The 17,884-nt window shown below is 36.8% G+C and overlaps 1 protein-coding gene across 3 annotated transcripts in view; it reads left to right on the top strand.

Annotated features, from left to right (window-relative positions):
• The window catches only part of LOC112507888 (DNA polymerase I), a 29,742-nt gene that overhangs the window by 11,117 nt on the left and 741 nt on the right, over positions 1 to 17,884 (top strand). For 2 of the 3 annotated variants that reach the window (XM_025112646.1, XM_025112638.1), the window contains 7 exons: positions 5,030 to 5,157; positions 5,238 to 5,306; positions 11,947 to 12,032; positions 12,440 to 12,549; positions 14,472 to 14,522; positions 14,692 to 14,750; positions 17,252 to 17,296. In XM_025112646.1, the coding sequence (XP_024968414.1) occupies positions 5,030 to 5,157; positions 5,238 to 5,306; positions 11,947 to 12,032; positions 12,440 to 12,549; positions 14,472 to 14,522; positions 14,692 to 14,750; positions 17,252 to 17,296 (548 nt within the window). Of the gene's footprint in view, positions 1 to 5,029; positions 5,158 to 5,237; positions 5,307 to 11,946; positions 12,033 to 12,439; positions 12,550 to 14,471; positions 14,523 to 14,691; positions 14,792 to 17,251; positions 17,297 to 17,884 lie in introns of those variants that run through there. The other variant, XM_025112653.1, reaches the window with a different exon arrangement.

Genomic DNA, 17,884 nt, shown 5'->3' with positions numbered 1-17,884 from the left:
GAAAAAATATTTACTTTCTTTTGTCCTATGAAAGCAACAGGATAAATCGATAACAATGATGAGGAAAGTTGACACTTAAGGCCCTCTTTTGTCTACCCTGGCTTTGGAAGAGGAGGCCAAGGAATGAGAGTAAGAGGGATATATCTTTTTTCTAACTAGGATGGAGCAAGAAGATTCATTGTCGCTTTTTCAGTGTTTGACCACCTGAAGTAGGATTCCATTAATCTTCCCTCAGAGTCACCCTTGTCTTAGCCCCCTTCACATCGAATGGGGGTTCTTCTTGTCCTTGTTAGGCTCATGATGCCACTGTGACACTCCCATCACTTCCTATGGGTCTTTTAGTGAGGAGACTAGTCAACTGCAGTTTATATGCTCTTGGCAAATGCTTCCATCTCTCACTTCTAATTCAACATAGTACACTACTACACTCCTATCTAGAGGAAGTATGCGATAGATGTAACATCCCTCGTTTCCATCTCTAAACCGAGACCAAGTGAAGTTTGTTACGAACATTTTCTTTGATAACCATTCATATGTGAAAATATAAAACATATTTAAGTAAAGCGGAAACGATTGAAGTCAAAACATAATTTTCTTAATATAAAAGCATTTCAATGGATCGTAGTTACAATACACAATCTAAGCTTCTAATACACAAATACTAAGACACAATCTAATATGAAGACCATATAATACAAACCGATACAAAAACTCGACTTAGCTCCCTTGAACCATCTACATCTGCTTCAAAGCATGAGATGATACTAATCTTTGATATATACTTGACTTACGCAATTAATTGCTTAGTGATTTCAAGTTTATACGTCAAATATCATGTACTCAGATTTTACGGCCTCATAACAGAAAGTAAACATGCTAATATGTCCGTGAAGCTCACCATATTAAAATCTGATCTCCACCGGTGTATGTCGCACCTTCCGTTATTATTCAAAACCCTTCGTCAAAAGTACGGGATCATTTCTACAACTCCTTGCCGCGGTTATACCGTCTCAATGATATACAATTCCTAAACCCCATTCCGACCATCCTTTTATGATTATAACTCATTGATTCATTTCTCGGTAGTGTAATCATTGGTGATCTTTGTTCTTATTAACATGCACATGTAAAGCAAGAATCATGAATGTAGTTATAATATCATGTATGAGGCAGAGTACTAGAGAATCATATGTGAAATTTAGTAATTTATGTATCACAGGTTTGTAAACAAACAGAAAAATTAAGTAATCATCTGCTGTTTTGACTACTTAATTCTGCAGAATTCAACTTTCTTGGCTTCTAACCTTCTCTGCTTTGCTCTTACTTTCTTCTTCTCCCTCACAAAAGATGGGATTGTGTGTGTGTGAATTTTTTGCTGGAGTTTGCAATGAAAGGAGGGAAAAAACAAGAATGAGGCTGCCTATTTATGCAAAAAGGTTGAGAAGCTGGAACTAGGTAAGTCACCACTTGATGTGGCCTTCTTCCAAACAACCTATGCCAAATTGAAACATCTCACCACCTGCCACTAGCATCCCCTTTTTTGTCTCTAGCTCTTTTATTTGCCAGCTTTCTTTTTTTGTTTGTAGTTCTTTTATTAGTATTTAACAGCCCCTTCATTTAAAGTTTTTTTATTAATATCTAAAACCCCATTTTTCTGTTTATTAATATTCAACAACCTCTTTATTTTCTGTTTGTTAATATTTAATAGCCCCTATATTCTCTTTTTAATCAGTTTTAGACAGGCTGTTACAAGTCTCCCTCTGTACAAGAGATTCCGTCATCGGAATCTACTTCTCTTAGAATAGATGGTGAAACTTTGCCTCATTTCCTTCTCATTTTCCCAAGTGGCATTGCGACTTTTATGATATTTCCAGTGCACTTTAACCAACAGCAAGGTTTTAAAGAACGGGAACGAGCGTTGAGGCGTTTTCTCCTTTGGCACGTGGGGCGTAAGCCTCGAGAAGGTTGAGGCGTAAGCCCCAAAAACAGAATGTACATATATATGTATATATACTTGTATGTAGCAGGTTAGATTTGTTGTTCATCAGCAAGTTCAGAAACATAATATATAAATATATACTTATGTAGCATATATACAAAAACAGAATATATATGCATATACTTGTACATAGCATATATACAGATACGAAATATAGATATACTAACAGTTGGTACAAGTCTCCAATGCAGCAGGTTAAAGAGAACTAATGAGGTTGTATGAGGAAAAGTCGCAAGGTTTGAAAAAGAGAGCTGCCATTTTTGTTTCTCTTGAAAATCTAATATTAGGATTATGACTTTTTTTCATTTATTTAAATAAAATAAAACACATCCACGTGTAGAGGTGTCAATAACCCACTAAAAGTCTAATCCACTAAGACTCTAACCCACTAAAAGTCTAACCCCACAAAAAGTCTGACGCCTCATCATAGTTTCACCACATCATAGATTCTTCACCGTCCCACTTCCGTACGGCGTACGTATCATCAACATAGTAAAAGGAGACGCCTCATAGACGTTATTGGGCCGCCTCAACATCAGGCGTGCCTTGAGGCATACGCCTCTGCCGTTATTTAAAACAATGACCAACACAACCTCTTTATTCCTTAATCTTCAAACTGCTCGATCAATTATCCTTTCTAGTTGTTCCACATATGTCTAGCTTTTCTTTGACTCGAATCTCTTCCCATGGGACCTTCATTTCTTCATTGGCCAAGCACTTCCTCAAGTTGGATACATGGAATGTACTATGTATCTTTTGTAGCTCAACTGGCCTTTCTAACCAATAAGCCACTTCTCGGATTATTCAAAAGGGTTCTATATAACGAGGACTCAGCTTTCCCCACCTTCCGAATCTAATCAATTCTTTCCACGAAGCGACTTTGAGCATCAACCAATCCACGGAGGAAGAGGAAGGGTCAAACCACACTTTTTGATTGAGAAGAGAAGATACTAGTTTTTTTGGGGTTCTAAAATATTAAAAGTACACATTGAGGCAATTCCACTTTGACTTTTATAAGATGGTCAGAACTTCATCTGGGTTTGAATCCTGCTGAGAGTAGAAACTGCGACAGTTAAGAAATTGCAGCCTTCCAAATAGGAACTCAGAAACAATTTGAAAGAACCGACTCGACCACTAATCCCAAAGTTGTCTATGAAGAGCGGATCTAATTGTAAAATTCAATTAATCTTTTCATAAAATTGCTACTGCCTTTCTCAACGCATTTCTTTAGACAAAGACTCCGTTTTTTCCTCTTTTTGGATGGTAAATATTTCTCAGTGTGAATCAGACCTCGGAATATCATCGCGAAATAGGAATCCTTGTTATCAAAGACACACCACAAAGAGAAAGTACTACCACTGCCAAAAAGCTTATAAAAAAGCCAAAAAAAACATTACCAAAGCATATCATCTGAGGCATACGCCTCGACAGCACCTCATGCCTAACCGAACCGCCTCATTGAACCAAGGCGTAAGCCTCGTCCAAGGTCTAAGAGGTGCCGCTAAATATGTTGTTTTGGGCTGCTTCACCTTGAGGCGTATGCCTCAAACGATTTGTAAAACCATGAGTATTAGGCTTCAATTTTCTTGTTCACTAGGTCCTAGAGGCCTGTATCCGTCTCTCCCTCTTTGAATGGATACACAGAGTTCAAATTTACACATATAGTGCACTTGGTCTTCTGGAAAAGTCACAAATCAACTATTTCCACAGAAGACAGAATCCGACCAATTGGAGGAAAAATGCTTTAGTCTTAATGTATCCTATAAAATTGATATATCTATGTGATTTTAGACTTCTATATTATCTGATATAGTAGGAATATACCAGAATAACTCTAAATATTTCGAGGAACAACTCAATATAGATATCCTAGTGTTGGATTCTAGGCATTCTTGCTTAATTTATAAGGTCAACATTTGAGCTCCATTCAGGAGGCTTTCTAAAAGCAATCACCACTAAATCCAACGTTAGTTTGACACAATTAAAAAAATGGCTGAATAAAGATTGTATGGCTTCTTCACTTTTGTAGTTTTATTAGTCATTTTCAAAAGCAAATACTTGAAACGAAAATCTAGAACAAAAACAATAGGATGCAGACAGGATATGAAGGGGATCTAGAATCAGATTAAGTGAACAACGCTAGGCATTAGAAAAATGAGCACCCTTAAAGAAGTGTGATGGCCCTATAAGATGCTGCTGGATAGGACAGGTTTGATTCCCTAGGATGGATAGATGTTAAGCAGAAAACATACTGGGAGTTGCCACTGGCGACAGGCTCGCATCAGGCCGATGACTTTGCTGACCTATGGCCCTGACAAAAAAGTAAGGTGGTCCTTTCCTGGTCATGCATACATATCATCGACACCTGATGGTGGTTTCTTATAGCTGGGAATACCCAAGGAAGCAAAGAGGACAGTGGCGTAGCTGTAAGTGGTGTCATCGCTGATTTTAGGGGCTAGGATGTTTTGGAGGGCTTTATACCTTTGGTTATTTGAGTTTCTAGATCTACTTGTTATATCCTCGGCCTCTGGAATTTGTGTTGTATCCACCCTCACCTGCCTTATCTGCCCTTCTGTGTTTATCCTTTTCTTTTCCATTCTTTGTGTTTTCTTGTTTTTAAACCTTTAATGTATGTTTGTTTTCTACAAATGTCTTTTGCCAACATTTATAAGATTTGACATACGAAGAGTTCCATCTCCAATAATCCTTTAGAGGTTATTTTGATTTTGAACTCGTGCATTTATGAGCAACTATAATGATCACATCATTCATACATAAAAATTTGTTCCGTCTTTTTTATTTTTAATCATTAGCTCCATTCATTCTGTACTCTCATATCAATTAAATAGCCATTTATCTCCTCTTTTAGCTTCTCTCAGAGCCTTTATTATACCATCAAATTCAGCATCATACTAATTTGTCTCATGGGTTGCTTCTGCATTCAAATAATATTAAGACAAACTATGAGAATATTTTCTGTTATGTGGGTCTAAAGTGGGTTCAATGCAATGTGCTTGAATCTTTTCTTAGGCCAGACCTTTAGGCACACTCTCTACCCCTCGTACAAGAGCAATCGTCCACCGACGCCGGATACAATAGTGCAGGGCCTTCAATACTTGAAAGCATCCATCAAAGCGATGTCCATTAAAGTCATTGAGGTAAGAGGTTTGTTATTGCTTAAAAAATCTGTCAATTATGGTTTCTTGTATCTTGTTGATGTGTTTATTTACCAAGGTAGGTTCCTGGTGTTGAAGCCGATGATGTTATTGGGACCTTGGCCATGCGCAGTGTTGAAGCTGGGTTCAAGGTAAGTTTTGCAACTCTTTCAGATGTGATATAATGCTATTATTCTTTCTTATAGTGTAGATTGATAGGTATCGTAAGCCTTTTATCGAAGGAACCATTACTAATTAGGGTATAAAAGAATATATGGTAGATTGATTATGGAATGGGAACATAAATATATGAAACACTAATGCTGGTAATAGTCCTAAGTCTATCAAGTCCAACTTGTCAATTTCTGCCTTCCATAGAGGCTTTGTCAAAATGTCACACTGGTAGTTGGTCCCAAAATAAAGAGGTGGGTGGAGTCTCTCTAGTAATTTCCGAAACAGTTGCGGACCAGGGGTTTTCGAGCGCGCAAGCGCCCCTACGAACCCAATCCCCCCCTAAGTCCAGCCGTATCTCTCTATCTCGGTCTCCATTTAGCATCATATTTCAATCTGGAAAAAATTGCGGAAAATCGAACAATGGTTGCCCACTATACGACAATCAACCTCTATATGTCCAGTATCCTCATGGAAAAAGGCACTTGCCATTTGATTACTTGCTGAGTCTAATATTATATTTGGATCGATATTTGTGATTCTATGAAGAATTGTTCAAGTCAACTATGTCCAAGTAAACGGCCACCATGTCATATGTGTAGATCACTGAAGTAGTCTCTTGTGTGAAGGTGGTACTTATAAAAAAACTAAAGCGGGACATAACGAACTTGATGAGTACCTGTTGAAGTGACCAAACCAAGCTTTGAAGACCACTAAAGATCTTAGGAAGACCTTCAAAGTCAGACTTTTAAAGCCTCTACAGCATACTATATATAAATATCTTCAAGCATGCCACTGAAAAGGACATGTTTGATATCAGACTGATTGAACGACTTCTAGTTAACAACACCATACAGCAATACAGATCAAGACATGTTTTGTGCAAGCACGGATGAGTCAAATGCATTTAGCTCTTTCAGAAAACCTTAAAGGAATTTGTGCTTCATATCAAACTAATCGAAGAGTGTTTTAGTGAACAGCTAGAGAAAAACTGATCCAGAATGAGGTGCCACCTGTGAGAATAGCCTGTTAGCCACAGCGAACTTTCAACCACTGAGAGAACCTTCTCATAGTGCTCTCTAGATGGAAGGATATCTAGAACTGGAGTATTATTCTCTTGAATTGTATGAATCTCTTTCTTCATGACATACCAACTTGGATGTTGATGGGCCTTTATCATGTTCTTGGGTATATAGTAAGCTGTAAAAGTGCAATATTTGGTAGAAATCTAGTAAAAGGTCATATAAACTTGGATAAGATACTTGCATATGCACATCCCTAGCACTTCCTTCACTGAAGTAGCCCACTTGATTTCATGAAGTTTTAAACCTTATAAAACAGAAGTTAGGGAGAAACTAGGAGCTTAGGTGATTCTAGACACTAATGGAACAAGTTGAAACTTGAAACACATGTTATTCAAGTAGACGGTTTAAATTTTCAATGGCATACGTAGTATTCATACTCCACTACAAGATGGACTACTAACTATCTAGGATGAGTACATGCAGTCAAGTAATTATATGATCCATTGGCTGGAGTAAACTATCCAGGATTACATGCTGTAAAGTAGGGAGATATTATGTGTGGCTGTGCTAGGGTAACACTTGGAGAGGACTGCCCTGAATGGATGAGTAGAAAGAATTAGTGGATTCTTTTTTCTGGAGTTGAAAACGCTTTACTTGATTGCTCTGTAGAGGAAGTAATTTGTGTGTCAGAGGAAGAAGCAATCTGAGCATGGGATGTTGGGCCTCAAGTTGAGATCTGGAAACTTTGCTTGGTGATCTGGACAATCACACTTTTGTAACCCTACGTCTCTTTTGATAATTGCACTGAACTTTCTTTTCCAAGTTCTTTTAGGGACCTAAATAGTTTTCGTTGCCTCTTTTCTAAGGTTTAATATTTCCATGATCAGGAGAAACTAGGGATGACAATGAGACAGTATTCCCTCTGTCCTTCCCTAATTACCACGCTCCATATTCGTCCCAACACCCAACCAACTTATAATATATTGCATTTTTATACCCATTTAACCTATAAAATACAAGTCAAAACTATAAATGTAAATTTTAATACAATTTTTCAAATATCAACTAATAATATATAAATACAATTACGAAAGAAAATACAAATAAATGTTATGAACTTATAAATATATATTATCCGTACGATTGAAATGATGTATATATGGTGCACATACAGCTTTTTTGCTATATTCTGTGATAACCGGGTTCTAGTTATACATCTGAGGTATTTAATATTTGATTATGTGGTTACGTGAGTATGTGATTAATTGTTATAATTCATCCATGTGGTATGTATATGCATATATATGTGAAAATATGAGTATGTGCATATTTGTATATTCATGCATGGATTTGTATATATATGTAGATACATATATATACATGCATGAAATATGGATGATGTATTTATGTATATGTGCATGTGTGTGAGGAAGGGAGAAAGAATATTTAAATTTTTCCAAACCTCCTTTTAGAAGGTATTTAAAGTAGAGTTTTTGAAGAGGAAACTTTCTTGCCACTTTTAGAAAGAATTAGGAAAAGGAGAGAAAGTAAGTTTTCTGTGTGATTTCAAGTTGAAGCTGGAATTGAGATTTATTGGTAGCTGATTTATGTTGCTGTTTTTCATTCAAAAAACTCTTGCATAAGGTGAGTTTTATAAACAGTTTTCGAATTCAGCTTATAAATGTTGTTGAAATTCTGGGTTTTACATGTTTTTATGAATGTTGTGTATATGTTCTTATTGAGATGTATGGTTCGATGAAGGGGTTTTATCGGACACAGTGTTGTCCGATGAGAGTCCTTTATCGGTCATGCCTTGACCAGTGTGGGAGTTGTGTATTTTATACATCGTCCGGTGAGGACTTTACCGGACGAAGTGTTGTCCGGCAAAGGCCTTTATCGGACCAGAGTTGTCCGGAATGAGCATTTTATCGCCCAGGTGTTGAACGGTTTAATGTTTGGGATTGTAAAGAGTTGACCAGATTGGGGTTTATCGTCCAACGTCTTGTCCTGTGAGGATGCTCATCGGACAAATCGTTGTCCGGGTTAAATGTTGATGTTTCAAGTATTGACCGGTGAGGTTGTTACCGGACTTAGTGTTGACCAGTGAGGTGAGTTACGGGACACAATGTTGTCCGATGAGGATGTTTTTATTATTGTTATTAATTGAAGTGTTGTCCGATATCCGGATAGTGTTGTCCGATGAGAGGGTTATCGGCAACAGTGTTGGCCCATGAGGGGCAGTTATCGCCCAGAGCTTGTCCGATGGAAATTGTTACTTTTCCAAAATATTGTTTAACAGTTTCAAAACTGTTTTGTGTTGAGAAGGGTAACTTGCATCTTTCTAAAGGTACTGTTGTTTCTTTGAAAAACTATTGAGATAAGAAAACTGTTTATGAAAGAATGTTGAGTTGAGATTGAAAAGTGAATTTAAGAATTATGAGAGTTTTTGAGATAAGGTTTCTGATATGAAACTGTTTTGAGGCCATTATTGGCTAAAACTACAGATTAATCTGTCGATTTAATGAGGAAACAAAGGTGGCATATCAATGAGAGGTGTACAATGGGATAAGGGTGACATATCAAGGAGAGGTGTATATTTGGATAAGGGTGGCATTTGTGTGTGTTACTATTATAGCTCTTGTTGTAACATCCGTAAGATGCGATAATTCTGAGTCAACATTTCTTTGTGACATGAAGACTTGGAAATATTGCTCTTACTGAAATGATAACAACAATGTTATTGAGAAGGGGAAAATGGCCTATAGTCGGAGGCATTAGTTGCTCATGTTTCAAATGATTTTGAGTTATCAGATATCGTATTTTGATTGTTCAAAAGAGTAGAGATTTGAAATAAAACCCAGAGGGTCTTTGGTTATTAATTGATTCAGGTTTCATTCAAGTTTAAAACTGTTTGTATCTTAAAAAGCTTTTATTAATAACCAAGAACTCTAGTGATTTGTATTTCCTTGTATGATTTGGAGGTTGAGACTGTAAGCTCTAGTCTGATGAGACGTGAGAGCTTTGAGAGTTGTGTTCCAGATGTCTGTAAGAATCTGAGTGGTACATTATCCTTTTGGTAAGAAATGCTTTTATAACTTGCAGTTGTTGTTTTACTGAAGTTATATTTATTTAAAGTGGTTGGATGTAGAAATGTGGTTTTTAAACAAGTTTTGTTGATCTTCACCTTGTAATTGCAAAGAAGGGGTTTTCTCACTAGACCTTAAAAATATGCATTGTAGGTCCGGTTGGGTCCAGGGATAAGGGGAAGGGGAAAATGTGATTATTTTATTTATGTGCTTAACTGCTCTTTGAAGATCAACCTATTAGCTGGTGGATTTTGGGAATACATGTTGTTCTTACATGTGATGTACAAGAAGATTATTTTGGAATTTTTGAGTTGTAAATTATGTATTATAATTTCTTGTATTAGGGGGACCAAAGTGGTGTATTTGTATTTCTTAATATATTAAGTACATGTTTATATGCAAATGTGGAAAGTGGGGTGTTACATATTCTATATTTGTTGGAATCCAAATGTCAAAAAATTCAACCCGCGTGTTGCCCCTATTTTTAGTTACCCCATATCTGCCCAATGTTGTGCGGGGATGAGCGAGGTCTTCTAGAAACCTGCCCTGTTGCCGCCATAAAGGCAACCAAGGCCGAATTGCCTCAACTGAATGCTTTTCACTGCCCTGTTGCCGTCATAAAGGCAACCAAGGCCGAATTGCCTGAACTGAATGCTTTTCACCTTATTGGGTACATATCACAAAGGAGGTGATATCTAGATGACAAATATGCTGTAGCTGAGTAGTACCAGAGGAGAATGAGCAACTGCAAGGTTCTTGACATTCCCGACAGTAGATTCAAGATAATGTGGGAAGAATTCCAGTAGCTCGTTGAAGTGGATCATATACTCATGGGTATTGGAGTTCCCTAGTTTGCAGCATGAATACTCCTGCAAGACACTGCAAGCCTAAGAGTCAGGCATGCATAAGCCGAGGGGTCATCATTTTTCACCTTTTTACATGCAGCAGAAGTTTGGACGTTACAGGGCTGAGTGGAATCATGAGATTGATACTTTTCCTTGAGCTTCTAACTGTTCGATTTGAATTGTTTGGGCTTGTGCAGTAGTTCAGAGAAGACTAGAAAATTCCCACCCAGTTCAAGAGATAAACACTTAATTGGTCATGTTTGAACACCAAAGTCGTTCAAGAGCTCGTCCAGAGGCTCTAGGCAGACCCAAACCACAATTCCTACTTCCCTAGTCCTCTACAAGAATCAAAACCTGAATCTCCTCTCCAGAATCCCTTCCAGAAACGTCGTTACTAGCAACAAGAGCGTATGAGTCCTCCTGTTTAACTGTACAAGGGTCTAGATATCTCATGCAACAAATGATAAACACGGTCACCATATTGGCTCTAGAGTGATCAAGTATAAGCTGAAAAGACGTGCAGCTTCAATGCATTAAACTTCCGGTCCAAGCTCCTGAAGCAAAGTATTTGGTGACAGCACAATTACCCTCTTTACAAATAGAAGTCTGAGCAACAGAGCAAGAATGAAATATACTAGAACCCTCTCAACCTGAATATGAAGTGTTCACACTCTGATAGGTCAAGGAGATGGTGGCAACAATAGGCTTCATCAATCCACTGAGGTCGCAAAGCATTATCAACCATTCATCTTTCTTTGTAGGCATGGGTCGAAGATCACAAGTCAGATATGTATACTAATCCATGCTAATAAGATCATTTTCGTGTAAGGAGACCCTTGGACCTGATTTTTCTCTTTAAACTTTTCCAAATTTAAACAGGACAATCTTGACCAGATTCAAGCAAAGAATTACACCTGAGAAAACCACTAGCAGCTTCCTTTCTTCATCACCCATGGTTGTCAAAGTAGATTATAGCAGTACCAAAACAATTTTATTGGAAATAACAACAATTTCACCAAGCAAATCTCCTGCAGACTAAGTTTACAAGTCTGAAAGAACAGGTCCAAGTCAACAGAACACAATGCCACACCACCTAACAGCAGCGTGGCTGGCATCAAGGAGCTGATGTGATGGATTGTGGTGGGGTTAGGGATCTTGGTCAAGGCCCGGTTACCATGATAAAAAGGCCAGGCAGATGATTATTTTCATGAAGGAAAGTGTATAAAATGTACATGTGTGAGCATGTGACCGAAACTAAAGAAACATAAAACATGTTAAAACTTTCTAGTACTTTATAGATGGTGAAGACATTGTGCTCATAGTATAACTATGTACACACACACACACACACACACATATATATATATATATATATATATGCATGTGGATTGATGAAGAATTGAAGATCTTAGCTCTAAGAGGGTTTTTTTAATTTGTATTACTTCAAAAAAATTCCAGCATCACACAATTGTAAATTCTTCAAGTAAGTTCCATTTGCTACAAAGTTTCAATCAATAGTTACTACCGTCCTTTGTTACAGGTTCTAATCTGCGGGTTTTGATTTTGTAGTTCTGAGTGGGAAAATTTAATTTATACTTGTAAATTCATTAAGTAAGTTGGACAGTATAAAGCTCTAATCAATAGTTACTACTTGCTTTGTTTCAGGTTCGAGTTGTCTCTCCCGACAAAGACTTTTTCCAGATATTATCTCCTTCATTACGTCTTCTTCGAATTGCACCTCGTGGTTTTGAGTTAGTATCACCATGATACTTTGTTTGAGTCTTATTTTCTTGTGTAGAAATTTGCATTACGTCTCTTCTTTCACCAAAATAGTTTGTTCAAATGTTATTCTGCATTTTACCTTTAAGTTCAAAAGTTTTTCTTGCTTTTACTGGTTTTTTAGGCATCAGGATGATTTTCAACTGGTTCTACCAGTCTTTATTGTCGTCCTATACTGGCAGAACACTACCATTCTTTTATGTTGTTCTATATTTTTGGCCTATTATTACTTTTTTCATTGTTACGTTAGGTTAAGTATTTTAAAAGTATAATATATACACATGTATTATATCATCTCCTCTGTGATTGCTGTTGCAACATTGTACTTAGTTTTGTGCTTCCCATACTTCATATGTTGTCTAATTGGCATGTTCTACAGAATGGTTTCATTTGGAATGGAGGATTTTGCTAAAAAGTATGGAGCAATAGAACCTTCTCAGTTCGTTGATGTGATGGCACTTGTTGGTGACAGATCTGATAACATACCAGGTTATTTTCGGCGCCTTTTAATGAGAATGATGATTGTTTGTTGTATTGGGATTCACATCATATTAGCGTTTCTGTATATCTATATACTCTGTCTGAACAGGAAAAATCAATCTTCCATCCACATAGCAAAATCTGGCTTTTCACTAGCATCCTGTACATAGAGTGGTTGATTATCATTTGGTAAGTGACAAATGTTGCGGGAACCACTATAGAGAATCTATCCATCAGAAAGGTTCATATTTGGACAGAGTACCAGCTTGCTCACATGTTCATGAAGCCTCCCCAGCCAGTTGGGCCTTTTGTTAAGTGCCGTCCTGCTTTTTAAGTGTTATTGTATTGGGGTTCCAATACAATTATTCTTCAAGCCCACAGGCTTACCACCTTCTGGGTGAGAGAAAAATTAGACCCGGCTATACGGCCGTTGGAGGAAAGAAAGGGATAGAGCTCTGAAATAGCTAATTCGGGTCTGGTGTGAGTACCCAATCGATGTCACAAGAAGGCAGTGATTAAGTTGGTGATTGTCGCCTGTTAGTGTTAGAGATTCAGATAGAGGAATGCAAACTAGCAAACTGCTCTATCAGTAGAGAGCCAATACTTGAGAGGGGGAGAAGTTAAGAAGTTTCTTAGCTGGAAGCTTTGTAGTCCTTTTTTTCTTTTATGATATGGAAGCTTCTTAGTCTCATCGGAGGCGGAATCTGTCTGTCATAGCAATGACTATAAGTCTATAATATGCTTATTTAACACACCTTCATTAGGACTTCTTGGAGTGGTAATTACAACGTTGCTAAAATATTCAAGGTTTTTCCCCGAGTTATTGACACCTTTTTAAACCCATATTTATACGACCAAACAATCTGGTAAATGATTTGGATAAGGATTTCACTAAGCAATTGCTGCTGATGGTGCTTTTCTTCCAGACATAATAGAAGCTATCTAGAACCCATGCAATTTAAGACCTTTTCTCAATCTGCATCCTGGTGAAGATACATGATTCCAGTTATATATGGGAATGTTGCAATTTGCAAGCAGTATGAAGGCCAGGATCAGAAGTTACTAAGATACTGAGAGCATGTTAAAAAAATCACTATAATAAAAGAAGAGAACCTTGCAATAATGCAATTTGTGTGCCATGTATGTTGAGGCTAGACAACTATGGATAAGCTTCCTAGCATCTTGTCCTGCTCCTAGTTGTGCTTATCTGAGTCCTATTGTGATTGGATATTTACTACCACTCCCATCACCTATAAAAGCTTAATCAACCAGAGAAGAATGTCATTCTTTAAATAAACTCAATCTATGACAATTGTGTTCCATCCCTTAAGTAAACTTATGTCCAAAGAAGAATGTCATGGATGATACTTTTTCCCATACCTTTCGTTAGATTTGTTCGGTCTCTTGGGGTCCACCACAGGTGTTATGTGATGCATCACAAATTTGCATCTTTCATTTCATCATGTATGGATTTATCATTATTTTGGGAATATATGATTTTAGATTAATGTAGAGTGTCAAAAAATTAAGGTGTGATGGCACCACAATAACTGTCTTATGTATTTGTTGGTTGTTGTGGAAACTTTTTAGATTAACTTTGTTTTTCCAAGGACAAAAGTGAATGTTCGATACATCGGATGTGTGATGTTAATCATCATGCATTTTATTTCAACTTTTTTATTAATGTTTCCTTTTTTGTATATACATATTTGTAAAAATTGCAAGGTTGCTACCTTACTTTGCTTTGTGGTTTCATAACAAGTATGCTCCTTTGAAACAATATAGGAAGCCCAAACAATATTCCCTATTTCTATCTGAAATTGCATGACTTGAACCGATGCCTTGCCTAAAACCCATTAAAATTGCAGTGACAATTGCTAGTTGATGACGAGGTTCCTAATCCGTCATCTGATAAAAATATGTCAATGCAGGAGTTGATGGGATCGGTGATGTACATGCGGTGCAGCTAATCTCAAGATTTGGTATATAAGTTTTTCACGTCTCTAGTTTTCACAATGGGCTTTCTTTAATTTCATATTTCATTTCACCTTTTTGGGTTTTCTTCCAACTTTGTACATTATCATTTTTGTTGTTATTTGAGGTGTCATAGATGATGTTGTAACTTATTTCTTGCCCACCTGAATTTTAAAGGTACATTGGAGAATTTGTTGCAACATGTTGACCAAGTTGAAGAGGAGCGAATCAGAAAGGTTCCATTGCTTATTTCACAAGTCTCTTTAATTGTATATTGGTATTAAAACTACTTTCACAACTCCTGTGTCATTCCTAAACTAGTTAGGTATAATTGGATTGTTTAGTGTCGGTGTGGATTTCTGATGAATTTTTCTATTGAGCATAAAAGTTTATAACAAGTGTTACTTTCAGAATTTTAAACAGAAGTAGTGCTGCTATTGGAAATAAGCTGGATTCTCATTTTGATAATACATTTTGTTTGGAGATGATCTAATCTTGTTGCTGATTAATTAAGATTGATTTTGACGATTTTAGAATTACACGGTATGCATTATGTACATTGATAGTATAAGGGTTTCTAATTCTACAGGCCATGGAAATTTTCAAGTTCGTTTTCTTTACACTTGGTCATATGTTTTCCCACCTTTATTGAAAATTCTCACATTTGGTAGCCAGATCACTGAAAATCACAATTGCGTAATAATGTTCATTCTCTTTCACCATGTTTTTTTAAGTATCAGGGACAATTTGGTTGATTGACATTTTATATGAATCTTGGAGACTATTTATTGCCATCTAGGATACCCTTCTATGGAACTTTAACAATTCTAAGACTTGGATTTTGTTACTGTGTTTCTTGTTAGTCATTTTATTTGGGAAAGCACACTTATGTCATAGACTCCTAGCACCATAGAATGTCCGTAGTCATTTTTTTAGAAGCCTCAAGGAGGTCTGAGGTATAAGCCTTGAGGTGGAAAATAAATAAAATTGAAAATTTGAAAATAATGGAAATGGATGTTCAAAATTGATGATTCTGATAAACATAAGAATTCAACAATAATTTTCTTATTTATGTATAGAATTCTTTTGGCTGAGCCTTGTATCAAATAATACACTAGAGCCTCCATATTTATAGTAACTTAGAATCAATTCTCCTTAAATTATAACATAAAGATCAGAAAAGAGATCTGTCAATCCTAGTTAAATCAGGAAAAGGATAATCCTAATTTAACCCTTATCTCTACGATTAAATTCTGGATTTCAACACCAATCCTTATGAGGATGACGGAGTCTATCAGTCTATGCTCTAGGTATCTGTTCGAACACCTATTTTCTCCTACTGTTCGTAGTATTTATGTTACTCTAGGTATCTCTTTTTTGGATTATCTAGATTTTTTATGGATAAAATAATCCAGAAATTTTAGTTCAACCCTCTTTGGTTTTTGGCTTCGCATTCCCCTTTCACTGCATTTCTGCCTCTCATCACTAGTGTCTATACTTGATAACATTGCCATCCTCCCACTACTACTGGTCTTGACTACCCATAATAGTTGAGCTGGACCAAGTACCCACGGTTCATGTTTGGATGGTATACCATTACCAGCTTGCTTACATCTGATAAAGCCTCTACTGCATATTCAGATTGGTTTTTTTTGTTGTGAGTTGGGCATGATGGTACCTACGATCAGAGTTCAGGAGTGCCAAAAATGTTATTGTTTGTCTTTACAGGACAGGAGCTCGTTTACCAAGTGTCCCTCTCTCCCTGGTAATACATTCGTTTAACAATTGCTCAGCATATATCCAACGGCTATAGTCCATTTTGATTTCCAGAAAAAGTTCTAATATTGCATGGCTGCTTGATATGGATCCTTCTAATTTGATCCAGTCTTTACCCAAGCCCAAAGTGATTGAATGTTTATTCCATGCCCAAAAGAGTGGAAGATAGCGCTGGACCCAATTAGCTATTACAGATTGAAAGCGTGTCTAATAAATGGCGGGATTGCTGGTAGCATGAGGTCATGGTGATTTTTCTTGTTAATTGAGTTAGTCTCTTAGCTGGTGCTTTGAGGGAGGGAAGTTTTCCCTGGAATCGTGTTTGTTCTTTCAATCGTATGTTCCCAATTTCGTTTATGATCAATTGTTAATCTCCCCTCGCTTTTAATCTTTTCATTCTTCCAAATTGTTTGAGTTCCTACCAGTGCCCATCAATTACAGCTTTCAGTTCTGAGACCATTAATTTCCTCGATCGAAAGACCAGAGAAAACAACTGGGTTCAGATTGGATCCCACGTACTTCTGCAGAAAATTATTCCAAAATGTTACTTGTGAAAGTCCAATTTGGCGTAAGGGAATTTTAATCTTGTGAAATGGTGCTTTGTATCCCTTTTGTCCTACGTTCTTGTTCCTCTTGATATCGACAGTCTCTTTCTCAACACCGTTCTAATTTTGTCCAAAAAATTCCAAAAGGCTGCAAAAACTGAAAATAAGTATGATACAACCGAGTCACATTTCTTTGTAATCTCGTTTCTTCCTCTTCCAGGTTTTAGTAGTGCAGGAAATGTTTAGAATTGATATTTGAAAGCAACTTTCTTTTGCCTTGTTTTCATTTTCCCAAGAGGAAATCTGCTGGTTCTTGCAATCCTGTAGTTTGATTATGCTGATGAATTTATAGCTTTCAGTTTTTGTGATTATATTATACTAGAGAAAATTAATAGCTGGTATGTGAATTTAATGTGTAGGCTTTGATAGCAAATAAGGAGCAGGCCCTATTGAGCAAAGAATTGGTAAGTGACTAGCAATATCACCATTAGCATTCTAACTTTCCAACAGTTGGATAACCTCCTATTGTGCATTTGTTGAATTTGAATGATGGATATTCTGCCGACTTTTAGGCTTTCTTTGTTGCACTTTAGTATTCCAATCGACGTTTAAATTGTGGTCTTTACTTCATAATAAAATCACACTTTTCAAGCACTATTATTTACAGTCATATATCTCACGAGTCTAAATGGCCGTAAAAATAAAATAAGAGAATGCTTAACATCTCAAATAGATCCACTGGGCACTAATTAATGAATGAGCTAAAAGTACTCGTAAACTCAGACCTGCTCCTAGATGGGTAATAAACGCAAGTGCTTATTGTTTTCTAATGATTAGCAAGGATATTATAACTAGATGGATAAGCTTGATGATGTTGAGTTCTCGTCCACCATTTTGAGATGTCACCACTAACTAATTCTATGCCCATCATTTGGGATTCTCATCTACTAGGGACTACTGTTCCACATGCTCACTTCTGTTTGAGATATTTATGAGCTCGAGATTCTCTCACAACACAATGAATAATCTGCTCTTGCAACTTCTACATGGGT

This window comes from Cynara cardunculus (assembly GCF_001531365.2).
Source record: "Cynara cardunculus var. scolymus isolate 2C chromosome LG 1, CcrdV1, whole genome shotgun sequence".
Taxonomy (NCBI): domain Eukaryota; kingdom Viridiplantae; phylum Streptophyta; class Magnoliopsida; order Asterales; family Asteraceae; genus Cynara; species Cynara cardunculus.
This window is presented reverse-complemented; position numbering and strand designations above follow the sequence as displayed.